Source organism: Nothobranchius furzeri, chromosome 6 (assembly GCF_043380555.1).
Source record: "Nothobranchius furzeri strain GRZ-AD chromosome 6, NfurGRZ-RIMD1, whole genome shotgun sequence".
Classification (NCBI taxonomy): Eukaryota; Metazoa; Chordata; class Actinopteri; order Cyprinodontiformes; family Nothobranchiidae; genus Nothobranchius; species Nothobranchius furzeri.
Genome location: NC_091746.1, coordinates 74872059 through 74899244, shown reverse-complemented (window position 1 = coordinate 74899244; position 27186 = coordinate 74872059). Strand labels below are relative to the sequence as shown.

The window sequence follows — 27186 nt, the reverse complement described above, 5'->3', positions numbered from 1 at the left end:
TGGGACTTCTGGGTCCCACTGGACGCCTTTTGTTTAGTTCAATCCAGACTGGTAATGTTCAGGTTGGGTCACTGGACCTTCTCTGGGTAATCCTCGGAGGATTAGGACATGTGTTTAGGATAATTACCGTCTTGCAGGAGCCCTCCTCTGTCATGTTTGTTTTCTGACTCTGGAGGTACTTGGCCAAAACCAGTCTGTCACCCAGCAGGGAAACCAACGTTCCCAGTTTACCAACTACAACACAAGCCCAAATTATAACCAGCCCACCGCCGTGCTTAACAGTTTGATTAATAATGGTATTAAAGTAAACTTTCTGCAGGATCGGCTCCATGGTGGTCGGTTAAAAGGCTCGTTTAAAGACTTCTCAAGCTGAACTTGGTGCTAACCACATTTTCTTTTTTCTTTCTACACACCTGAACATCTGTCGTCTCAGCAGCTGCTGTCTGTTGAGGCACCATGTTGAAATGCTTACATGTCTTTTTTTTTTTTTTTACTAAAAGTGAACATAAGTAATCTAAAAACTCCTAAAAGTATTTTTTAGACAATCTAGTCCTGTATTTTGGGTCATGGACGTCGATCACATCGTTTTAGTTTCCGCTGTAGTCTTAAACACAAACACGATTCTGGTGTGACTCAGATGGAAAAATAAACCTCATCATGTTAGAGTTCTACCTCCTGATGCATCAAACCAGCCTCCTGACAAAGATCATGAAGTTTAAATCACATTTCATCATGAAAGCACATTAATGAACATGTTTGTTAACACCCCCAGTTGCTGCAGAACCCTGCAGAACCTCCCAGTGAGCCACACGCAGATAAACAGACAGGCTGCATGGTCTTCAGATGCATCATTAAACTGGTTCCACTGATTACATGTGCAGGTCTCAGTGGGAGTCAGAAGCACCATGGGACTGAGCTACCAGGAAGACCTCCTGACCTCCAGAAATAAAGCTTCTAAGAACTGAGCAGCTGAGGATCAGTAAAACGCGCAGCGGGAACTGAGAAGCTTGGCGCTGTTTTGGAGACTCGAGGCACTTCCTTACCTGTAATCATCTCCCGCCTGTTCTCATCCAGGTGAGAGGAAACCACGTCCCCCATGGTGACCGGCGATCCTCGGAGACCCTCTTGGCTCTGCTGCTCTCGTTACAAACAAACGCTTTTGCTTTTATTTCCAGGACTCTCCTGGGGGAAGCCTCCGGTCTACCCGCTTCTGGGTGCGTCTGCGTCCCTGGGTTCTCCAAAAAAAAAAAAAAAAAAAAAAAAAACGGAAAAAGAGAGCTCAGGAGGAGGAGGAGGAGCAGCAGGAGGAGGAGCAGCAGCACGAGGAGGAGGAGGAGGACACTGCTCTGTTTCAGAGCTACGGGACAGAACACACCCTCAGGAGTCATCACTGGTCCAACGTGTTTAGTCAGGGTGTGGTCACACATCACCGCGGTTTTGACAGATGTTTATCTTCTCGTTGCCTAGCAACACAATTTTGGTGCGAGTTCAGAATAAAAATGTGTTGTTTTTTAGTTCGGCTGTGGTGGTTTAGTCCAGGTACTCCTCTCCAAACTGAGTCAGCTTCAAGTGGAAGTTAAAAAAAAAACACCTGGCTGGTTTTTAGAGCGCGACTCTGCTGCCCCCGCGTGGACACTTTCGTAATTACAGCCTACTGAAGGGGCAGGTTTTAGCCCGACGTGATCCAGAACGTTTTACTGTTACTTCCGGTTTGGTTTCCGGTACTGTAAACAGTAAAGGTAGTAGTATTCTTAAACACAGTTGAGTTATTTAAAATGGAATAATTTGTAAAAATGTGTAAAAATAAATTAAACTAATAATCTAAGTATTTGATATTTCCTCCCTCCACCGCGTGTGGGAGGGCGGCACCTCAGCACCCCCTATGGTTGAGCCACCCATGAGCTGAACTTAGACCTGACCAACTGCAGCAGCTCATGACCCTAGACCTCCCCCACAGGCTGGTGCAGTGCTATGCTTGGGTAGTCATGCGACTCTTCTTACCCTGATGTTTCACCAGAGGACTGAGTCTATCTGGTCAGAGGGACCGGTGGTGCCAGTCTCGCTTCTGTCAGTGCGCCTCAGGGCAGCTGTGGCTACATTGTAGCTAATCATCACCAGCGTGTGAATGGGTGAACGATTGATTGTATTGTGAAGTGTCTTGGGGGGCTGTAGAACCCCAAGAAGGCGCTATTAATCTACATTTACTATTAATCTGGACTCACCAGACCTTCCCTCTTTCTCCAGTTCGCCTCACTGATTAGCAGCTTTCTTATGCTCACATAGACATTCAGCCCAAATCCACCGAGTTCCCTTCACACTGCACGTGGAGATGCTCTTACTCTGACTCTACCAACTTTCTCAGTGGCTTATTTGAGTGCATACCCTGGCACTGGGAGGTCAGGGTTCAGATCCTAGTAGGGTCATTTTAAAGACTTTAAAAATGGGACCCAATGCCTCCCTGCTTGATGCTCAGGAGTTGAATTGGGGATTTAAATCACCAAATAGTTCCTGCAGCCGCAGCTGCAGCTCACCGCTCTCCAGGGTACGGTTCAACCGTGTCATTGAACCAGTGTTAAGTTAAAGTTAAAGTCCCATTAGTTGTCACACACACACTGATGTGTGTGCGAAATTTGTTCTCCGCATCTGACCCATCCCCTGGGGGAGCGGTGAGCTGCAGACACAGCCGCGCTCGGGAACCATTTGGTGGTTTAACCCCCCCAATCCAATTAACTGTGGGAATTTTATATGAATGCAAGTATATTAAACAAAATTCCCATCTAACCCTCTACAGGTGGTCTCATCCTTCCAAGCTTGGGCCTTCTACCAGAGGGTTCTGCGGTATCTTAGCTGGTCCTAGATCTGTACTTGTCTGGACTGAGAGGTCTGATGTATTTCCTGGGATCTGCTTTAGCCTCTCCTCCAGTGGGGGGTTACTGCCCCGAGTGCCCCGATGACCACGGGTACCACAGATGTCTTCACTCTCCAGGCTTTCTCAAGTTCTTCTTTGAGGCACGGATACTTCTCTAGTTTCTCGTGTTCCTTTTTCCGGATGTTACCATCACTTGGTATCGCCACATCAACCACAACGGCTGTCCTCTGTTGTTTGTCCACCTCCACAATGTCCGGTTGGTTTTCCATCACCGTTTTATCAGTCTGGATCTGGAAGTCCCACAGGAGCTTGGTTCTCTCGTTCTCTACCCCCTTGGAGCTTACAGTCCATACTGTACACAGATGTTCCTGTACACGATGCCAGCTACTTGGTGGTGGCGTTCCATGTCTGCTTTCCCTGCCGGCATCTGACACCCTGCAGGTATGTGGTGGGTTGTCTCAGGGGCCTCTTTACACAGCCTACAGCTTGGGTCTAGTCGTGTGTGTGTGTGTGTGTGTGTGTGTGTGTGTGTGTGTGTGTGTGTGTGTGTGTGTGTGTGTGTGTGTGTGTGTGTGTGTGTGTTAATTAAATGTCATGAATGTCAAATTGTTGACGCAGCCATTTGAAGACAGGAGAACCGACGGACAGCTACCCTTGACGGAGGAATGAACACACACCATGCAGGCACCATTCAGTGGGGACCGGCAACCGTAGCAGCACCACGCCCTTTTATTAACGCGTGCACATTAATCAATCACAGCTGTAAGAGCACAACCAATCAACAAAATTTAACACAAATATTTGAAATAACTTTCTTGAAGTGTGAATTAAAACCTGAAATCTAGATGTATCACAGTAATGTAACTAATGAGATACCATGGACGTTATTATCTGCGAGTCTGCAGGTTAATTAGGGACGTAATCAGTTTTTAGACGCGTCAAATACGAGTGAAATCCCACCAATGGGCTGGAGGCGGAAAGATACGCGGTGACGTATCCATCTTCTCCGCTGCGGTGTGAGATAGACAGAGGAGGAGGGAGCAGGCTCATCAGTCGGTCCAGCTCTCCGCAGCATCATGGCACCTATCGGATTGAAGGCGGTGGTCGGTGAAAGTAAGAGCTTTTCCTTCATTTCTGCTCCGCGGACGAGGAGACGCGCTTCAGTGGGAATGTTGCTGGGAATAGTGTGGTGTCTGGAGGATGAGGATGAAGGCGGCGCTGTTCCGTTGTAAATCAGTAGCGCAGTTAGGAAGCTGAGGCCAGACATCCTGCAGAGACTGCGGGTCTCCTCGTGCGTCTGCGGATGATGCGCATTTTAAAAAGCGGCTCGGACCTCAGATTAAAACCTAGCAGCATTTTCCCCTCAACAGAACCCGGAAAGCCCAAATAAAGGGCTGCCTCCATCCGCCCCCCTTTAGCACGAATCAGCGTTTAATTCAGGAAAACAATCCGCGCTGCGTGGAGCGCACATCTCTATCTGACAGCTGATGTGAAATAACCTGCAGTGATTTCAGGACTCGGATCTGCGGGATTGCTTGGTTTCTGCAGCGCCTCACCCCTCTAGTGGAGCAGATCAGCTGCGTAAAAACACCTTTCAGCGCAAACAAACCCGTGTCTGCTTCGTTTAAATGACGCAACACGGATTCCACACAATTACGCGTCATCTGGTTAAGCGTCACCTTCCCCCTCATCGCTTAGCGGTCGATCGGTACCGAATAACCCCGGTTAGGCTCATCCACTCCATCACCATGAGACCAAACCCGCTTCAGCAGTGAGCGCGTGTGTGCGTGCGCGCGCGTGTGATGCTGATACAGGCCTGACTAGCACAGCTCCATCCTGGTCAGCTGGGTCAGTCAGACAGGCCTGCAGAGTAACCAGACATCTCATCAGCACCATGGTCATTAATGGTGCTGCAGCATCCAGCGGGAGCTTAAACATCAGATCTGAGGGTGCTTTGGGGCTTCGCTGCAGTATCTTTGGGTCCACACCCTTCATCCACCCCATGTTGGGTTGTTGCGTGGGCTAATACAAGAAAACCCACAAATATAGCACTATCTGCTGCACTTAGCATCCAGACACCCCCATTTTGAATCTTACACGCCGCGTTTAGGACACTCACTGCATTTTTCTCCTCATTTAGTTCAAGGTCTAAAGCTTTTTGTCATCGTGGCGATGAGAAACTGTCAAATGACATTTTCATGTGCAGAAAAAACGTAACAGCAGATCTATGATTACATACGTCATATGGTCCCTTATCCAGCCAGGGGCGTGTCCAGGGAGTGGCCTGGGGTAGCACATGCCACCCCTGGAATCTGATTGGCCACCCCAGGTGCCACCACACTAATTTACCTTTAAATCATTTTTTCATTGTCCACAAAAGGCTTGGGGGTAGAAAAAAAAAGCATAACCATTGGTGCCACCCATGCACAAAGTTGTGCCTCACCTGGGCCACCCCATTTTAAAAGATCTGGACACGCCACTGTATCCAACTAGCTTAGAATGAAGATTAGCAGCTGTCAGCATGCTGAAGGAACTGCACCTCGGCCATCTAAACAGCACGGTGTGATGGGTCCTGAAGAACTTTCTGGATATCCCCGAGATAAAAGGAACAACCTAGCTCTTCTGGACAGCCGACTCTGTGGAGCTGTATATTTAGCCACCGTTAGCATTCCTACTGACTCGTTTAGGATTGTTAAAGCTGTTTCACCACATTTCACACTTCAACCACCTGCTTTATAGTTTCCCATAATAAAAATGATGTGGGGCATTTCATCACTTTCCTCACCACAACTACAATGGGTATTATGGGGCAGCAGTAGCTCAGCAGGTAGAGCGGGTTGTCCAGTAATGAGAAGGTTGCAGGTTTGATTCCGGCTCTGGACAGAGAATTCTGCTGTTGTGTCCTTGGGCAAGACACTTAACCCACGTTGCCTGCTGGTGGTGGTCGGAGGGACCGGTGGCGCCTGTGCTCGGCAGCCTCGCCTCTGTCAGTGCACCCCAGGGCAGCTGTGGCTACATCGTAGCTCATCCCCACCAGGGTGTGAATGGATGAATGCTACACTGTAGTGTAAGGCGCTTTGGAGTCCTTACTCTGAGAGGCGCTATACAAGTGCGGGTCATCATTTACAACGTTGTTTAAATCTGTGTATGATCTATGTCTATACAAGCAATGTTTAACTGATTTAGCATCAAAGGTTGCGTCTATGTGTGTCGTGTTCATCCACTCATGCATGTTTCTGGTCCGGTGAAGGACGCTGGAGAAAACCCACGCATGAGAACATGCTACCTCCACACAGCAAGGCTGCAGCTGGGATTCAAACCTGTGACCTTGCTGCGAGTCAACAGCGCTTGCATGCAGCCCGATCAAATATCAGTAAATTAATTGGATAAATTTAATTTGGAACTAAACATTTAGCCAAACCTGCAACATTAGACTTGTGTTTTTGACTGCTTTGTTGTAAACTGCTCCCTCGTATCTTCGAGGTTTTAGTCGTTTAGCAGCTTTCGGCTCCGCTTGGAGGCAGACCTTCGATCTAGGCCAACAGATAATACTATAGTGGATATTTCTATTAGTACACGTGGCTCATTTAGTCACCAGATAACTCCTGAATCCCTGTTGGGGCTTACGTTCTGATTACAAAACACACGAGACATGTAGGTCAGGTTCTGTATTTGTTCACATTTGATTATTGCAGAAAAAACATTTGTTCTGCACAGTGACTCATAAGTTTGAAGCTATCAAATGTACACGTCCACGGGTTGACGTCTTTAATTATCCACGCCTTCGTGTGATGACATGAGCTTGTTCAGCAGCAGGCTTTGTTACAGAATAAACATTAAACATCAGATCTACAGCGCGGATGCACGCGGCAGCACCTGCACCCGGTTTGGCTGAGGTGGAGCTGGGATGGGTGGAGGGTGGGTGACACCATCGTGGTTGCTCTGCAGCAGTCAGGATGGGAGGGGGGATGGGCAGCAGGCTGGGATTTTCCCCTCCCCCCTTTTACTGCCTGAGCATCGATAGGAGGGAGCAGCAGAGGGAACAGGCTGGACGACGAGGGCCTCGCCAGTGAGAAACAACCTGAGGTGGTGGATGGCTGCTGGGATGAATTAAAAATTACAGGTTAACTCCGTGTGGAACATTCAGGGCAGCTGCTGCAGAAATATTACATTTTCATGCTCTGTAGCAGAAAAACTACTTAGATTTAAAAAGATGGAAGTGCTTCAAAATCAGAAATAATCACATATCTCTGAGCATTTAGATGCATCATAAGATGTTTGTACACTAGGCTGAAAAACAGCAGTGGTTCCCAAAGCTGCAGTCAGGACCGACAGCAAAAATAATAATAATAATACAAATATTTAGCATGAAAATATCAAATTGGCTTATTGTTTCAAAAGTAGGCTGCGCAGTGGCGCAGTGGTTAGAGCTGTTGCCTTGCAGCGAGAAGGTCCTGGGTTCGATTCCTGGCCTGGGATCTCCCTGTTCTCCCTGTGCATGCGTGGGTTCTCTCCGGGTTCTCCGGCTTCCACCCACAGTCCAAAAACATGACTGTTAGGTGTGTGTGTGTGTGTGTGTTGCCCTGCGATGGACTGGCTCTCTGTCCAGGGTGTACCCCGCCTGATCGCCCGCTGACCGCTGGAGATGGGCACCAGCCCCCCTGCACCAGCCCAAACTGCGTCCAGTTTGAATCCTGCTTTGTCTCTGAGCTCTTGTGAGTCAGAAAACTCCCGATGTTGACTCTTGTTGTGGTCAGACGCTCTTTTTATTTTTTAGTTCCATCAGATGAATCTTTTCTTTGTTTCCTTCGAGGCTCCACCAGGACCAACATGTCACAATAAATGCTAACCAGGTGCAGCGTGTTGTCCCGTCTGTAAAGCGTTACTACTTCAGGCAAGATGTGTGACTTTGGGGAGTGGGCAGGGTACTCTGAAGTTGCAAGTGCGGTATTCTGGCTACAGGGCGTGGTGGGGGACAGATAATTTTCATTAACCCTGTTAAGGATCATTTTAGCACATAGTAGCTCAAGAAAATGATTAAAACCTCTGAAAAGTTACACAGAAGTTAAGTTCTCGCCCCGTAATCAGAAGGTTGCATCACTTTCTAAACTTCCCAACATTATTTAGCCAAAGAGAAAATCTAAACAAAGGAACTTATTTTAAAGGAATAGGTACATTTGGATCATGCAACATGAAAAATAAACGTTGACTGCAGCAGAACATCATGGAGACTGAGACGTACAAAATATAGCAGAATATTCATAATATCAACACAAAATAAATCGTTTACCTGCAAAACAGAATTAAAAAGATCAGTTGTATGAATAAAAACACGGCAACGAAGCTCAAATTGTCAGGTTATATCTAAAACAATGTATAATCAGTAAAGACTGAACCAATAAACCACAGCACTTAGAAACATCTGAACACCGCCTGCTAGTGTAGCTTTACTAGTTAAGGCTGGACTTCAGCTCTAACCCTCCCCACTGTGCAAAGACCTAGTTTGGACGTCCTACAGACGTGGTCTGGATGGACAGACTCCATGTAGACATGATCGGTACGTCCATGCGACGTTGGCTGTTTGCAGGGTTAGTCTCCGTTGTCCTGAATTGAGGCAGTTTGGTTTTTGGGGACGTTTCCTTGGAAGCAGAAGGTGAAATTATACAATCTGTCTTTGAAGAGAGGGGCGCTGGAAGGTTGAAACAGACAGACAGGGATGTGGGCGCACACACACACACACACACACACACACACACACACACACACACACACACACACACACACACCGTACCACATGCATATCTCTGAATAAAGAGCAGCTTCACACTCACTGCTGAGCTGCCTCCGACCGAGGAAACGATGAATAACACAACACAAATCTGATGAGTCATCGTTTACTGAGAGACATTTTAACGTTCAGTTTGCTTGTTCTGACTTTTGTGTTAAAACGTAAAAGCTTGAAGACCTGGTGCAGACTGTCGCATTTCTCACTTTAATTTTTGATTCTTCATATTTAGCTTCATTTATTTAGGACCCTTTCAGGTCCTGCTTGCTTTGTTTCATCCTTACAGATCAACATTTGTTTTGTCGCTGCAGAGAACAGACCTTTAATCCTTTACAGGGAAATTGCACAAAATACAAGTTTTTAAATGAGTGACGTTCTAAAAGCTGGACACGTTACTATAATAAATAATCCTTCACACCTATTTTTAACTCATTCACTGCCAGTGACGACTAAAGTCGTCATTTGCATGTTTTTACTGTGTGGGCGTCGGACGAGCCCCCGCACCGTGAGAACAAACATCCCAGCTCTAAAGCCGATCTTCATCCTCGTACGTCACACGTCACGTGATCAGGAAGCAGAACATCCATGTGTTAGGAGATCGTTTTGGGCCGCTGCTGTAAAAAAAGTGAGGCGCGAACCTGAAAAGCTTCTGCCGATCACAATTCAACAACGGCTTATGGAAGAACGGATAACGCTCGAAACACGCGGATTCTTCCTGATGTAAGAGGTGAGTCTCCGCTTTGTTTTGGTTGTTTTGGCGTCGACATCATCCTAGCGCGCAACGTTCTGTGACTCTTAAAGAAACAGTAAAAACAGTGGAAAACGCTGGCAGTGAATGAGTTTAAAGAGCAAGTCACCCCCAAATCAACTTTATTTTCTGATAAACTATATAAATGTGTGTCTAATCGTGCTGCAGACACGTGTAGTCAACAGTTTTGCACTTTAGTGCATTTTAGTTTAAATTTACATTTTCTGCCTAAAACTGTCAGTGTTGTGCCGTTGTCAGGTAAAAACTCTGCACTGCATTTGAATTTAACTCCGCCATTGCTATTGGCTAAGAGGTACCCTAGAACGTTATGATGTCACAATGTCGTTGTGAGCCTGTGTGTGTGTGTGTGTGTGTATTCGTTAGCAGCTCCACCCTCTCGGTCTGCTAGGCAACAGCATTTGTTGCATTTTTCAAACAGGAAGTGGGAGTGGAGTAATACTCTGGTAGGGGGTGACTTGCTCTTTAAGTCATTTATTACAGAAAGGCATTTAGTCCTTTGCCTTGCAGATTAATCCTAAACATCCCGTACAATCTCAGCTAAATCCTGTAAAACTACATTTGAGATGTTTGCTAATATCAGCTGACTGTGGCGGCCATTTTTAATCAGACACCTAAATCAGCAGAGTGATAAATACGTGTTATATGTTGTAAACAAAAAAAAAACAGATGTGCTCAAAGTTAAATAGGAAACGTTCGAGGGTTTGCTGTTTTTAGCCTTCAGTATAAAATCATGGTAAAGGTCAGAGGTCAGACAGGATTTGTTACAGACAAGCTAAGACCAGTGTTGGGAGTAATGCGGTACAGAAGTAATTAATTACTGTAATGCATTGCTTTTTGCTGTAATGTGGTAATGTAAGGCATTACAGGGAAAGAAAATGGTAATATTTACTCGGTACAATTGTCAGTAACGCGGTAATTACAATGCATTTTTAAACCCAGAATCAAGATGCGTTTCTTAAAAATTCAAATTGCGGGAAACCCGAAGAAAGATCCAATATCTGCATATATTACGTCATTTATGGACTCAGCTTTGCGGGCAGAGAGGACGCCGCGGTACCGGCTCAAATACTCCAGCTGTGTCCTGCACGCGGCCGCTGGAACATTCACAAAATCGCTCCACTAAAACAAAATAGTTCACCTGCGATCGTTCATATCAGCGCATGTTCTCTGGTATTCTGTACTTTTCTGATGTGATTTGCCTCATCTGAGTTAATCTGGGCCCCGGTGATTTTAACTCATTACTGCTGGAGCGCCGCACATGTGAAGATCCCTTTGGCTGATCGTTAGAAAGCAGGAAGTCTAGGAAACAGTTTTTTCTGGAAGATGGAGAAAACATGCAGCATGCAGGATGGTCAGAGAGAGAAAGGGCCGGAAATAATTCAAATAAAATCAAGAAAACAAAACAAAGTGCTTGAAAAGACAAAAAGTAGGTAGATTTATCCCCAATACACATTTTTACCAGTGAAAAGCAATAATATATAAGCATTTAATATTTATACATGTGATAGAATCAGATCAGCCCAGAAGCCAGTCCCACATCCAGGGCCGTATCAAGGCATTTGGGGACCAAGGCTAAATAGACTTGGAGCCCCCACCACCTTACTCCCTGCTCAGTTAATCTAAGATGGCAGCGTGCTGAGAGTACAGATTGTTGTTTCATTTATTGCATAAACAATCCTTCTAAAGTTCTGTTTTTAACAGCAATCCTAGCTCAGACACCACATCACCTTCCACCAGATGTGTCATGAGTTCACCAGGCATCAGATTACCAAACTCATACTGAAGTTGTTTTGTTGAAAGTAACTTAGAGTAATGCAAAAGTAGTGTAATGCCTTACATTTTAAAATCAGTAATATTGTATTGTAATGAATTACTTTAAAATGAGGGTAACAAGTAATAAATAATGTATTACAGTTTTGAAGTAACTTGCCCAACACTGGCTAAGACCTACTCTGACTCACTAGAAGAAACAAGCTAGATTTTTACAGATGTTGTGGAAATTTAATCTGAATTAGTTTATATATTTTTTTACATCTAAAAATATCAGGCGGATGTTTTGGTACTGATCATATGCCTGGATTAATAATCTCAATGGTTATGTTCAACAGTCCAAAAAATGTAATTTGTTGGGTTATTACTTAAAATAATCAGAACAATAATAATAATCAGTGTCCACCACTTATATTATATTATTTTACTTCATTTTCCAAAATTGTTTGTCATATTTTGGTAGATTTGTTTTTATTTTTTCTGCTCCTCACAGTAAACCGGTGCAGGTTGTTCTGGCATTTATAATAATCCTAAAAGGAGAAGGTTAAAGGTCACCCCTGGTTTCCAGCTGCTGATTTACTTCCTGTTTTGTTTATTTTGAGACTGGTTTCTCAGTCTCAAAACAAGTTTTGATAAAAGGACGAACAACTAAGTCCTTCAGGGGAACTTCTGAGTTTAAAAATGCTCATGAAGAACGTGTGTGGAGTAACCAGGTAACGCCTGCCTCCAGAGGGTTAAGGTCGGGAGCATCTCTGGGGTGATGCCTGTGGGAAACAGGTAAATATTCCTGAAGGGGGTGGGGGTGGGACTGGGAGACGCTATCAGCTTGTTGCAGCTGCAGGAAGTGAGTGGAGTCAGCTTAAATAAAGCATTGCTGCTTTTTGTAGGCCTGGGTCCAGTTTTAGACTTTAAAAGGAAGCTTAATTTATCGCCACGGTAACCTGTTGAACTGCACATGAGAGAGGAGTTGTGTTTGTAAGTTTTATCCACGTTGGTTTACACAGCTGTTCCGATGTGTTTGTTCTGGTCTCTCCCCCGTTTTTCCCGACTGTTCCTGAGTTGTTTTGCCTCCATCAGAGGAAAAACCCACAGAGCTGTTTCATTGAGACGGATCAGGATTTTCTCTCCCGCCCATCAGGCTGGTAACACTTTAGTTTAGGGAACACAAATTAGCCATTCATTAGCTGCCAATTAATATGCATATTAGTGGACAGCTAAGTCTGAACTAGTCATTATTAAGCACTTATTAACAGCTTATTACTAATGCTGTCATTCTGACATTAACAGGTAATAAATGAAGAGTTTTATCTAAATAAGTCATTCGTAATGGTTTGTTAACTGTAACTGGATTGTTGCTGATTAACGCACTTACTAAGTTGCTCAAATCAATATGTGGCTTTTGAGGAAGTGATTCAAGGGGAACATATTCTTGCCTTTAAGTGGTTATTACTAAACTACTATTTATTAGGTATGAAGAAAATCTGACTTTAGAATGGGGAACATAATCTTGCCTACAAGTGGTTAGATTGCTGTTTAGGCTCTATTAACATGTGGAGTTTGGTGTTTATTTACATAATACCAGAACATAATACTTTTGGTTATTAATGCAGAATAACTATTCCCTTTTAATGACTTTGTTAAAAGCCACATATTGATGATATCAGAATCAGCAACAAACCATAATGAATGGCTTATTTTGATAAAACTCTTAATTTATGGCCTGCTAATGTTAGAATTACAGCGTTGGTAATAAACATCTAATAATAGCTTAATAACGACTAATTCAGACTTAGTTGTCCACTAATATGCATATTAATTGGCAGCTAATTAATGGTTAATTTGTGTTCCCTAAACTAAAGTGTTACAGACGTTTTTATCTAATGTATGGTAATATTTCTGCTTTTGGCTACACGCTACCCCTTAAAGCAAAACTCCGGATCATTCCTTTTATCTGATGACACCGTCTAGCGGTGTTCATGAACGCGCTCCTCTAGCCCACAAACAGAGCTAAAACACGGTTTTTACCGATTATTACGCTCACGTTATGTTGTCTTCTCATGTAGTCATATTTTAAAGACTTACTTTTCCACGAGAGAGGTCGCCAACCTCCATCAGCCGAGTTACGCTCAAACACGCTAACTCTGTTGGTTAGCACTGACTGGCGCTCGTTTCATATTGCATGGAGCTCTACGGGACTGGGGCCGGGCTTAGCAAATAAATAAATAAAACAATGTATTGCCTACATCATATCATGATAAGACAATCACTTTTAATGATTTCTACTAAATCATACATAAAACCTGAAAGGGGAAAACTCCGGATTGCAGCTTTAACACCTAGACTAGACCCAACAAACCATTTGTGACCTTGAAAGCATTCAGATGGAGCATCAGGACTAGTACCTTCACCAGAAACCAGACAGATCCAGTCCTACACATGTCTGCTGCTCTCGAGTGGAGGGTCGACAGGTGGAAAGGGCCTGTTTTCATTGTTTTTCATCCTTTATTTTGTATTTTAAAAACACTCACCAACTTTGGATCGACTTCCTTTGCTAGACGAATTGAACTTGTTCAGACTTTGGTCCTCATCATCTGGTTTCCTCTCATGAAGGATGGTTCCACAGATGCTCTAACGATAAACAAACAAACCACAATGAAAGGTCAGGGGAAGGTGGTCTGTGTTTAAATTCTCTGTTTTTGGTCTTTTAGTCGGAATCCCGAGACTAATGTCTAAATTTTTGGTTCTTTTATTTTTACATAAACAAGTACAACTTGATTAAAATTCAGTGCTTTAGAAGCAGAGATGATTTTTAAGATTTCATATAACATTTGATCAAAACAACCAACAATCCATTTTCTCATCTTAGACGTTTCTAATGTTCTTGTTCCTTTCTAATGCAAAGATCCTTTTTAACTAATTTGTCTACTGTAGCAGATATAAAACTAAATATGCATGGTGGAGCAGTTGTCTCACAGTAAGAAGGTTGCAGGTTAGAATCCTGGCTTTTCTGCATGAGTTAGCATGTTCTCCCCATGCATGCGTGGCTCCCACGGACCAAAAACATGCATGTAAAATGGCTTTGATGTAAAAATTGTGACAGAAGCATTTTTAAAATATCTGACACCTGTAGGGTTTGGTACATTGAGTGCTTTAAGAGCTATATCTATATCTATCTATCTATCTATCTATCTATCTATCTATCTATCTATCTATCTATCTATCTATCTATCTATCTATCTATCTATCTATCTATCTATCTATCTATATATATATATATATATATATATATATATATATATATATATATATTACCTCCACTTATGACCAATAAGCTGCGATACTCTATCTAAATCTAGAATATCAGCCTGCCTGGTCTTTATTGTGCTTTAATCAGAAGATTCTAGGATTCTTTGTTTATTAGGGGATGTACACACTTCATTTGGATTCAGAAAACAGTCAGGTTTATAAAAGTAAGAATTTATTTTACCAACAAGTAAAACATGACAGGTTAACTAACATTTACTGTGATGGATGGAACTAGATGTGATGTATGAACCTATGTGTGAATGATGTTAGTCAGAACTTCTGGATCCAGGAGAGCCGAGTTCTGGATGTAACAGAATTTGGTTTGTGTTAAGCTATGAGTCGATTATTATCAAAAACACATCAGACGCTATCTGTGTGTCCACATTACTCGTTTTTGGAGACCCTCTTGGTGGGTCCGAAGGTCAGAGAGGTCAGATGACCTCTGGCACCGGAGGGCTGTAGAATACAGTGGCACCGATCCTTCAGTCCAGAGAATTCTCGGGTCACGACAGACGGATGGAACCGCGCGTCTCTGGTGGACTCTTAAGGAGTCTAAACAACATCAGCTTGTTCTGCAGGAACTGTTTTGCTGTGTCAGCTTCGCAGGTGCAAAAAGATTTTGATGACGTGTCAAAAGCTTTGATGGTTAAAGAGGTGTTGCTTCAGGTGGCCGGTCTGAAGCTTTCTCTAGAACCGAGGAAAAACCAGAGTAATCTGGTTTTAATGTTCTCATGTTATGACTGTGTAGCCAACCAGAGGTTGACAAGTTTGAGGGATATTACCAAGAATCTCAGAAACACGCCTTCTTTGATCCGGAGGCTCTGATCTGGGGTAAAGGCTATTTATGTGTCATGGGCTTAACTTTACCTCACTGTTCTTGTGTGAGTGCAAATGTTATGACCTGGTCAAGTAAACATGCTGAAACTTATATCATTGAGCACAGGTTAATGACACATATATCCGTATTTTATAATTATTATAAGTATATTAAACAAATGTTCATTTAATGATTATTTAACTGTTTTAGTTGTGGAAGTTCATCTTTAATTTTAAAATCTTATTTTCTTCTGTGAGCAGAGTCTTAGATAAGAGGGTGCTCTGTGAGGGACCTTGAGGAGTGAATGTTGTTATGATTTCGTTATCTCTGTCAGAGCTGCAGGCTCTGAGCTCCAGCTGGTGGGATGCAGGCCGGCCGATTTAAAGGGAACACGTGCAGTCTCGTGTCTCCTTTTCGACCAGATGTTGAATGGTCAAACTGTACCTAAAACTGACCATTGCTGGACGTTACACACCCAACTGGCAGGTCAGCTGCTCGGTAGATTAGATTTTGTCCCCATGTATTATAGAAATAGAATATAATAGACTTTATCGATCCCACAGTGGGGAAAATCACTTGTTGCAGCAGCACAAACAGTAAACAATAGTAACAAAGGTGCATGTACACACACACACAGGCACTAAGCTAGTATTGTAACTTTTAACCACAAATAAAAATGAAGCCTGGGTTCTGGAACTATGCAGCATACAGTAAGGGACACAGACATATATGCAAATCCAGTACTACACACGTATTGAACACACACTGAGTATTGCATTGGTGTTGTTGTGTACCAGGATAACTCCAGTACAGCTTAAACTGAGAGTTATACACTCTTACTGCAGAGGGGATGAACAACTTACGGTAGCGTTCTGTTTTACACCTGGGATGTCTCAGTCTGCCTCTGAGGGAGCTGTCCATGGTCCCTACAGTGAAATGCAGTGGGTAGGAGTTTTTTTTTAAGATGGTGGTCATCTTCTCCAGCATCCTCCTTTAACAGAATCCAGTGGGCACCCCAGAACCAAGCTAACTTTGTTAACTAGCTTGTTCTGTCTCTTCCTGTCTCAGTCTGAGCTGCTGGCACCCATCAGAGTGGATAACAGAGTGTTGAGGGTCTGCCCTCATGAGAAAATTACTATGCGGTAGTTTCTCCAAAAGACTGTGTCATCTGCACTCTGAAAAAGCAGATAATATAAAAATCAACGCCAGCAGACTCCATTTCCCATGATTCCCTGCTACTGGAAGCTACGTGATGACGTCACCAAAGCGATGTCGAACCCCGGAAAACAAGTTCCGCGCATGAGCACACCCTCACAGAGTCCACCCCGCCAGACAGCCAAGTCTATAAAAGGGAGACAGAACGATACTTATCTGTCTTTTGTTCAGTTCAACTGGTGTGAAGACGCACTCGTTGCTACGGCTCCGGACAGTGTGTGCACGAGGTCTGGCTGCTGAAGTGGATGGAACACCGAGCCGCTGAAAAGCAACGGAACCATCATCTGGTTTGTTTGAACTCCGAGGGACGCTTTGGGTTAGATAAACAAGAGTTTTTTCCTCTCCTCTATCTCTTTTCTTCCGCTTCTCTAACATAGTTCAGAACAAGCAATCAAACACAGCGATTTGCTTTAAAGTAGCACCGCGCTCTCCTACGTACCAAAAACGCCATCGGATCATCTTGAGAGTAAGATATTTTCTTTCATTGTAATATCTAGGTTGTTAAGCTTGGCCACAGCATTAACAAATATTTAGATATTTAATTTGCCTTTGATTGATCTGTTTGTTTTGTTTATTGATCTTTGTGAAGCGGTTTTGAAGTTTTGTTAAGTTTTACTGTGATTGAGTTAAGGTGAAAGCTACGCCCACTGTGTGTCTGTATTTGAGAAGAAAAGTCACACACACACACACACACACACACACACACACACACACACACACACACACACACACACACACACACACACACACACACACACACACTTACACACACACACACACACACATCCCACCCCTCCCACATCGGTTCTCAGTGTGGGAGTGGAAAGACAACACACACACACACACACACATTCTGGTTTTCCGTGTTTGGGGACACACACACACATACTTGTTTTTAGCATTGGTAGGGGACAAGACTAAAACACACACTTATTGGGTCAGATTGTTTTACATTATCATTTCATTGTTTCATTGTTTGTATTCATTTGATAAAATAAGTTGGTTAATATTGATTGGCTAAATGCTTCAGAAGGAGCTGAAGTGATTATATTAGTTAACAAATGTATTGCCAATTAAGATTTTGTCTCAGGTGAATTGTTTGTGTGGATATAAAAATTAACTGCAGCTCGTTAAAGATTCACGGAATGTTTAAACAAGATTGATGAGGTGTTGATTCATTGTTCCCCTGTTAAAGGGGTGGTGCCCCGTGGATATCCTAATATCCTAATTAATTAATAAATCGGTAAATATTTCCATATTTACGAAATTATTGATGAATCCAATAAGTAAGTAAAAGCTTACAAATTATTCATTGATTAATAATCACACCAAGAGCCTGGAACGTAACTGGTAGCCTAGAAATCTAGAATAACCAGACTGTGAATGTGTGATTGGGTGAATGACTGGTTAGTTGTAAAGTGACTTGGGGGGTTGTAGAACCCTAGAAGGTGTTTTATGAAGACAGGCTATTTACCATTTAACTGTAGAAATAGCAAAAAGATGTTGCTGTATCCATGCCCTGTTGTAGCCTCACAGTGTGTGGTGGGCTGCCCCGTTGACTAACATTTGTAGTGATGAATATGTCACGTTGTTCGTTGCTCTGATTGGTTCCAGCATTGTCCAATGGCGTGCGGAGACCGTTAGAAAGACGACCGTAGATTCTGCCCCACATGGGTCCTGTCTGTGAGTCAGGGTCAGATGGTCTGCCAGGGCTAATTGGGGGAAAAAATACCAAGAAGAAAATAAAACCAGGAGACGTTTGAATGGAAAGTTGAACATGATTTAACTCTATTATTATAGGGCTGCAACTAACGATTATTTTCATAATCAATTAATCTGTCGATTATTTTTTCGATTAATCGATTAATCGGTTTGTTATTGTTTAGCTATTTAGCCTATATAAGTGATGAATACATTTCAGTTCAGAAAAAGAAAAACATAAGAGAATTGTGCAGTTGACTGCAATCTATTTTATTGCACACGAACACAGTCAGCGGTGTAAAATCAGCTAAACAGTGCAAAATATCAGTCCAGAATAATTTTTTGGCATCAAAATATAAGAGGTAAATTCCATAAAAAATAATGTAGAATCTAGAATAGAGTTTGTTAGTGGTATGCATTGCTGGGGGTGAGTGTCTTGTTCCCCATGTAGTTGTCCATCGTTGTTTGTTTTTTTCTGCATAAGAAACACAAATAGACTGAAATAAGTACACATATAAAATAAAGCAGCACACACACTACAACACTAAGTCAATATTACATTATTTGAATTAATTAACAATATACAGTGATCATTTATTTAGACAAAAATGTGTTGTGAGGCGTTTTACAGCGTTAGACAGTAAAACAGCCTTTTAATAGTAAAAAAAAATGACTTTCTGAATTTCTCCTGTATTTGAAAATTGAAAGCGTACAACTATGCCACGTTATATTCACCTGGACACAGCTCGTCTGTATATTTTTCTCTGCGGAGTTGTCCTTTTTTGAATGAGGAACATAGTTAAGGGTTTGTGGCGTTTTTCTCTTAACGAGAAAATTCTTATAAACAGACGTGCTAAATTTGGCAAGCGCATGATACACAACACAGAAGAGATTCACGATTGCATCTAGTCAATCAGAAGTAGAACACCGTAGACTGACGCGGCAAAAAAACATGTTTAACATTCACTATAACGAACTCAGCTCCCAAATTTGATCTGCATTAGCTTGTTTATTTTCTGTTACTTACCGGATTTACCGGACTTTCCTCTGCTGCATCAGCCCCCACATGTTTTCGTCTCAAATGTTCACTTAGGGACGTCGTGCTTCCGTGCCATGCTAGATGGTTTTTGCATATTTTGCAGGTCACCCGTCTTTTCAAGGCATCTAGAGTGAAGTGCTCCCATACTCGTGAGGTTTTTGTCCGGGGTTTCTCTTCAGTTTTGTCGCTTCTATTTTTCTTCCGTATTTCTTCTTGTTCCGCCATCTCTCACAGCAAGATGCGTGTCAGTAACGTGTTACGTCGTGAAAACCGAGGGCACTTATTGGCTCGTTTCTTCTTCTATGGCTCCACTGGTAGATCAGTGGCTCATTACGGCCACACACTGGCGGCAAATTTAACAGATTGTTACCGATGTCAGAATGTGGTAAAAAATAGACTTTATGCGGTAAAATATGATTATTAAACAAGTAATCGATGACTAAAAAAGTTGTTAACTATTTTAATAATCGATTATAATCGATTAAATCGATTAGTTGTTTCAGCTCTAGTTTATATTATGACCCTCATAACCCAAATGAATCAAAAACCTTTCTTTCTTGATGTGGAACCAGGTGCATCATAACAAAACATCTAACTGAAGCCGTCGGCTACAAAACCAGTTCTAGGTTTCTCGTTTCATCAGTCAGGCACAGATGAGGAGGAAACACATGAGCTGACGGATGTCCTGTTTCCAGGAGTTTATCCTCCTGACCTCTGCGTAAAACACACGGGGACCTCTACGGAATGAAGCTGGATCTAGTTTTATCTCATTGTCTTTGAGCATTGTCAGCCACGCCTCCCTTTCGTTTCCTCTGAACCGTCGCCCAGGATCTCTCTGCTGCTTAGTGAGAATTACCTTCCTGCTAACCTGACATGTTCTGTCCCTCAGGAAGTCGGATCTAGATCATCTGGGCGACTTGAGGGACAGGACAGGGTCTGTCTGGGATTCACTGGGTCAGATTTCAAATACAGGAGATTTTGTGGTCTTATGAAAACAATAAACCTGTTATGTATTTATGTATCTACTATAAGGTCTCTCCTTTCAGCATCCCTGGCCTTTATTCAATGTGTCCTGTAATCTGAAGCTTTTAGTAATCTGAGGAAATCCTCACGCGTTTCAGTTTTCAGCCAGACGAGGAGCTTTGCTCGTAGTGACTCGACACGATGTTCAGTGGTGATTCACCCTAAATGGGTTTATCCTAAAACAGCTGGCAGATGGAGGGCACACTGATCAGGCCAATATCGGCTCAGTGGCACCAACATGGCCGTCGTGTGGAAAACTCAGTGGATTAGATTTATAATCCCCCCGCTGTATTTCTGGGTATTCTTGAAGCAGACTAATTTAGAGATGTGTTGTTAAACTTCCGATGTTGGAATTATGAAACTACTGGAAAGAACGTGGAAACAAAATCAGGACAAGTTAAACAATCTGGTATTTTCTAAATGGTAAATGCAGCAGCTTAATCACTGAAATACAGAATAGAAGAAGAAGAAAATACCATTTCTATAGCGCCTCTCAAGATAAAAATCACAAGGCGCTTCACAACAACCAAAAAATGTAAAAATATAAAAAAGCATTTAGAAAATGTTTAAAAATATATTTAAAATGAGCAAGAATAAGCAATTGGGATTTAAAAGAAAAAATATTAAGAAAGAGAGAGAGTGAATAGGAAAGAGGGAAATCAGTGGATCCTGAGGAAGGTGGAATAGGTGGGGAGAGCAGAATAAAGAGAGAGAGGTGAAGAAGGTCATACAAAAGCCAGCTTGAACAAGTGAGTCTTCAGCTGCTTTTTAAAGGAGACCACTGAGTCCACTGATCTCAGGCTCAGGGGGAGAGAGGTCCAGAGTCTGGGGGCCACAGCAGCAGATGATCTGTCACCTTTGACCTTTAGCCTGGTGCTGTACAACCAGTAGGCTTTGATCACTGGACCTCAGGGACCTGCTGGGGGCGTAGGGACTGAGAAGATCACCAATGTAAGATGGTGCTTGTCCATGTAAGGCCCTATAGACCAGAACCCTGAAGTTGACTGGAAGCCAGTGAAGCTGGAGGAGAAGCGGGGTGATGTGGGTGTGTTTGGAGGACTTGGTCAGAAGCCGAGCACAGGCCTTCTGAGCCACCTGTAGACGGTTCTGCTCAGACACATGAAAAGAGAGTTACAGTAGTCTAAGTATTGTTTTACAGTACAATAGTACTGTTTTATCTTCTCTTGGGGACATGGGAGTCAAAAATTAAAATTGCTTATCATCCAGCAGACTTTCTAGATTGGGATTAGGGTTGGAGTCACGAAAAAATCTTCCATGTCTTCTCAGCGAATCTGTGAGGTTCATCATGTATTTGTGTTCACTTCATTTTTGTCTGACTGGCACATGACCTTCAGTTGTTTGTTATAAATACAACTTTTAGAGAAAATGTAGTACATTTTTCCTGAAATCACTAATTATACAGAATTTTATAAGATTTTTTTTAAATTGCAACATTTGTGTACACTTGCTAATTTTCTCACCACAGGTTAGTTACTGAGCTTCTTAATTATGTTTCTATATATTTAAAGTTTATCTTAATTTATTTGCAAAGAGGTCTCCAACTCCTCCCAAAGCTCTTGGAAATTAAACTAAGAAGGGTTTAAGATGAATTCCAGATGTTTGCAGCAACTCTGGGAAAGTTTTAAAAGCAGTCATAGACTTTTCTTGTGTGGGCGACGGTGGCGCAGGAGTTAAGTGCTCGCCCCGTAATCGGAAGGTTGCAGGTTCGAGCCCCGCTCAGCCTCGCCTCTGTCAGTGCACCCCAGGGCAGCTGTGGCTACATTGTAGCGCATCACCACCAGTGTGTGAATGTGTGTGTGAATGGGCGAATGACTGATTGTGTTGTAAAGCGCCTTGGGGGGTTCCAGGACTCTAGAAGGTGCTATATCAAATACAGGCCTTTTACCATTTTCCCATTGGTTCAAAATTCCAGCGGCACGACAACGAACCTCTTTGAATCACGTGTGCAAATCGAGAACCTCCCGGGACTATTTTGAGACGTGGAAACTCCCGTGTGACTACCTTTCAGGTTCAGATAGAACTGTATTCATCCCTCTGTAAGGATCCTCTGGGAACGTTTGTTTCCATTGGTGTCAAATCGACAGAAAAAAGAGAAAAAAAGTTTTTTATGAAACATATGTCCACAATAAAATAGACAAAAATAAACATAAACACTGAGAACAACATGAAAACGTGGATTACATGTGCAGTTTTTCCACCAGATCTTCATTCATTTGGACAGTCAATAATGTTGATTGTCCGTTTTTGTTATTCCCGCTGTTTTGTTATTCCTCCTGTCCCCGTCCCCCCCCCCCCCCCCCCATGTGGGACAAATGAATGCTGCATTCATCATTTACTCGCCGCAGCTCCAGCCCAGTGATCAACTGGTTTTAGAGGGTCTAATCCTCCAGAAGGTGACTCTTACCTTTCTTGTTTTTCCAAACAGAACAATTCCCTCTGTGTCCGATCATAGACATGGACATGGACATGGACATGGACGCGTTTAAGAGTCGCTTTACTCCTTGTTAACAGGTTTTCATAGAAGTCTCTGCTCACCATAAAACCTTCAGATGTAATGAAATGTTTTCTGTCCTTCACAGAGATTATGAATGATGTCATCAAGAAGGTGAAGAAGAAGGGAGAATGGAAGGTGCGTCCAAAGCGATGGCACAGATTTTATTTCATTTATGTGAGACTCACCGTGTCCCCCCCCCCCCCCCCCCCCCCGTGTCCCCAGGCCCTGATAGTGGACCAGCTGAGTATGAGGATGTTGTCCTCCTGCTGCAAGATGACAGACATCATGACAGAGGGCATCACCAGTAAGAGAAGAGCATTTCTCTGCCTGTTTGGCTGTTGTTGCATGTGTAACGATGAGTCTCTGCCACCTGTCCAGTTGTGGAGGACATCATGAAGCGGCGAGAGCCCCTCCCCAGCCTGGAGGCCATTTACCTTATCACACCTACAGAGAAGGTGAGCGTGTCCCAGGGAGGGAGCTCTTGTGTTTATAGTAGCTGAGTGCAGCCTTAGATCAGATGTCTTCTGTCCTCAGTCTGTCCACACGCTCATCGCGGACTTCAAAGACCCCCATTCAGCAAAATACAAGGCAGCCCACGTTTTCTTCACTGACTGTGAGTACCAGCCAGTACCTGTGGTGCGAACATCCAGAGAGGAGATGAAATAACCGTGTCTGGTTTCCTCAGCATGCCCTGATCCTCTCTTCAACGAGCTGGTCAAGAGCCGGGCTTCCAAAGTCACCAAGACTCTGACGGAGATCAACATCGCCTTCTTGCCCTACGAGTCTCAGGTGAGCAAGTTTAGCCGTTTAGTCCCGCTTCATTTGTCTCAGTACTTTCATTTCTGCTGTTTGCTTTTATCCTACATGTACTAGTGTATTATGGGATGTACACATTAATAATTATACCTGATTAGTGAGATCAGATTTTATACGTTTAATAACCCGCACTGAGTGGATGCTATTAACCCTCTAAATAGAAAAATCCCAGAATGCACTGGGAGAAGATAACACCTGTGTGTGTGTGTGTGTGTGTGTGTGTGTATGTGTGTATGTGTGTGTGTGTGTGTGTGTGTGTGTATGTGTGTGTGTGTGTGTGTGTGTGTGTGTGTGTGTGTGTGTGTGTGTGTGTGTGTGTGTGGCCCGGAGGACAGAGGACAGGACAACGTGCAGCTAATTAATTAAATAATGTGGTTCTGTAGCTTTCTCTTCAGCACAGCCGACAAAGGTTTATGATGGGTCAGTCCTCCTGCATGCTCAGATCATTCCCTTCCCTTGCTTGAAAATTTGTTCCAAAATGAAAGTTGAACCCACATCTTTTTTATCTGTGAATTCAATGCCGTTCGGCGAGTCTCAAATAAAAATTTGGGCATCTTACTGTAAAAAATATACCATTAATGTAAAAAAGAAACTCTAAATAAACTATGTTCACATCCAGAATCAAACCCAGGTCTTCTGCATGAGAGTCAGACATCTTACTAGGTGAGCTAAAGCACCAGTGATATCTTTTGTATCTGTAACATTTATATCCTTGATGACAGCTGAAACAACGTCAAACCAAAGAACGGTTCGGAGTGAAAATGGCTATTTTGTTGCTAACTTGCAGGAAATATCTAGAAGAAAGTTCTACAGAAAGTAGCTAAGGGTCCTCAGAAATGTAGCTAGCTTTGTCACTAGGCGTTAGGAACAGCGACAAAGTGGCACTGCCTCTCTCTCTGCTGCTAAAGCTACGGATAGCAAATGCTACGGGCGATGCCTGAGCGTGAACGCGCATGAAGCAGCCTGCTCGACCCGAGCATCTCTCTTTTTCTGTGATTTTACACAAAAACAGGCAATCACAGTAAAAATGCCAGGGCTCATTCTACAGGACCAGGGCATTGCAGGAGAACGTATGAAGAAGACATTTATTATTTCTATACATGTTTTGGCTGTCACACTTCCATAATGCCCCTTTAAGCTGTGAGCAGCAGCTTCAGATGGATAGGAGCCGTGAGAGGGGGAGTGATGCTGGTTCTATTCCTAAGAGATGGAAACAGAATGAGAAGCTCATGGACGCTGCTGACTCATCATCACTATTTACTGCCAGACTCTCCCTCTCCACAGCTTTCCCTGCCCGAGTCGATGGCCTAGCTTTCCTCTCCCTCCCTTTATGCTCTTCATCTCGCCATTCCTCCATCCAGCCTCTGCACGTCTCCGTCTCTCTCTCTCTTCTGCTCAAAGCTTTTTATTTGGTCCTTTTATTTTTTCTCCAGCCTCGTTTCTCATCCTGTCCATCCTTCTACCCTGTCAGTGTCTGGAAATCCTGCACGGCCCACAATGCTTTGCTGTCCTCATGTCAGCTACGATTAATTCAGCGTCGTCGGTTTTTCGCTCCAGGCTAATTGCTGCGTGGTTGCCCCGCCCCCTGGAGTGAATAGTTTGTACCTTACTGGACGAGCTGTGATCCACGCAGCCAATCACCATCCAGGCCATCATGGGGACCCATCTGCGGTGTGGTCATGTGACTTGGGACAGATGGGGAGGGAGGAGGTGTGCTACTCTAATGCAGAAGAGGAGAGGAAACAAGTGAGGCAGGAGGGTAGATGAGGGCAGAGAATGAACGCAAGAGGAGAAATGATTTTGACATGTTAGTAGAAGTAACCTGCTCATACACGGCCTTCTGTCGGGATATGATGATACCCCATAGATGTGTCAGGATGTATCCAAACAACAAACCACGGGTCACAAAAGCAGTGAGATTGTGTATAAAGGAGAAAAATGAGGCGTCAGTGGCTGAGTTACAGAGGGCTAACATACTGTTAAAAAGAGAAATCACAAAGGCTAAACATGAATATAGAAGACAGTTGGAGGACAAAATGGCAGCAAATAAACTTGGTTCAGCATGGACTAGCATGAAAATCATCTCAGGACATGGCTCTGAGGCACCTTACACAACCATCTGTCTAGACCCTTTTAACACCGACAGGGAACTAGCTAATGCCCTGAACAGCTTTTACTGTCGGTCTGACGTTCTGGATTCCAGCGGGAACGGGAGATCCTGAGGGAGAAATGTAAGGATAGTGAGCATTTTACAGCTGACATGGAGGACATAGGTAGGGCTATCAGGACAGTTAGAGTAAACAAGAGCCGAGGACCAGATGACATTTGTGGCCGCTTACTTAAATCCTGTGCATACCAGCTGACACCGACACTGCACCACATTTTCAGTGAATCCTTACGGTTACAAAAGGTCCCTAAACTATGGAAGGATGCAGAAATTGTACCGATTCCTGAGGTGAGACATCCAGGTTGTTTAAACGATTTCCGCCCTGTTGCTCTAACTTCCATTTTAATGAAAATCTTTGAAAAGCTGGTTAGATGCGAGCTTTTAAAGCAGACTCAGCGACTGCTGGATCCTCTACAGTTTGCACATCAGGCTGGGAGGGGGGTGGAGGAGTCAACGGTCACTCTGTTAGATATGCTTTTTCATCATCTGGACCTGGTAGGAACTCATGCTCGACTCCTCTTTGTGGACTTCTCGTCCGCTTTCAATACAATCCAGCCTCATGTTCTGGTTAATAGGCTAGAGGAAGAGTTTCACCGGAGTAGAAGCATGCTCGGGTGGATACTAGACTTTATGAGCAACAGAACACAGAAGGTCAGAGTGAACAGCACCCTGTCGGATACGAGAACTGTGTCTACCGGATCTCCCCAGGGCTGTGTTTTGCCCCCCCGCTGTATATTTTCTACACCAACATGTGCCGAAGCAAACATGAGAGAAGGACAGTTATTAACTGTGCTGATGATTCGGTAGTGGTACGTCTCCTGAGAGAAGGGGAACACAGCCATGGACCTGTTCTTGAGGATTTCATCTCTTGGTGTGATGAATCATATCTACAACTTCATGTCATTAAAACAAAAGACATGATCATGGACTTTAGAAGGAAGCCTCAACAACAGCGTGATCTTTCCATAATTAAAGGTCAAACTATTGAGCAGGTAACATCATATAAATATTTGGGGACAATTAAGGACAGGGAGCTGGATTTAGAGGAAAACGGCGATGCTGTGGGCGAGAACGGCCAGCAGCGTTTGTACCGCCTTAGAAAACTGGCCTGACTGCATGTGGACAGGACTATAATGTCCACGTTTTATTGTTCTTTTACTGAAAGTGTTTCATCTTTTCCTTAGCCTCGTGGTCTGGTCAGGCCACTCGTAAACAAAAGGAAACGCTGAACAGGATAGTAAAGCTGCTTGGAAAACCAGGAAAAGTGTGGCGCAGCTGTTCAGCGGACAGGTAGAGAGGGTTGCTAAAGCGGTTGTTAGGGACACGCCCCCCCCCACTGCATGCCCAGTTTACGCTCCTGCCATCTGGACGGAGACCTGTTGTGCCAAGGTGCA

The 27186-nt window shown here is 43.5% G+C and overlaps 2 protein-coding genes across 4 annotated transcripts in view; one reads left to right on the top strand and one right to left on the bottom strand.

Moving 5' to 3' along the window:
• niban2a (niban apoptosis regulator 2a) overlaps positions 1-1665 on the bottom strand; it is a 41062-nt gene extending 39397 nt beyond the window's left edge. The window contains exon 1 of the mRNA XM_015943494.3: positions 1044-1665. Within this exon, the coding sequence (XP_015798980.3) occupies positions 1044-1098 (55 nt within the window). The 5' untranslated portion in view covers positions 1099-1665. The remainder of the gene's footprint in view (positions 1-1043) is intronic.
• A 2163-nt stretch (positions 1666-3828) lies between these two features.
• Positions 3829-27186, top strand: part of stxbp1a (syntaxin binding protein 1a) — a 46547-nt gene continuing 23189 nt past the window's right edge. For 2 of the 3 annotated variants that reach the window (XM_054744714.2, XM_054744713.2), the window contains exons 1-6: positions 3829-3982; positions 22895-22944; positions 23032-23113; positions 23188-23264; positions 23344-23422; positions 23495-23598. In XM_054744714.2, the coding sequence (XP_054600689.1) occupies positions 3946-3982; positions 22895-22944; positions 23032-23113; positions 23188-23264; positions 23344-23422; positions 23495-23598 (429 nt within the window). In that variant the 5' untranslated portion in view covers positions 3829-3945. Of the gene's footprint in view, positions 3983-16717; positions 16848-22894; positions 22945-23031; positions 23114-23187; positions 23265-23343; positions 23423-23494; positions 23599-27186 lie in introns of those variants that run through there. The other variant, XM_070552559.1, reaches the window with a different exon arrangement.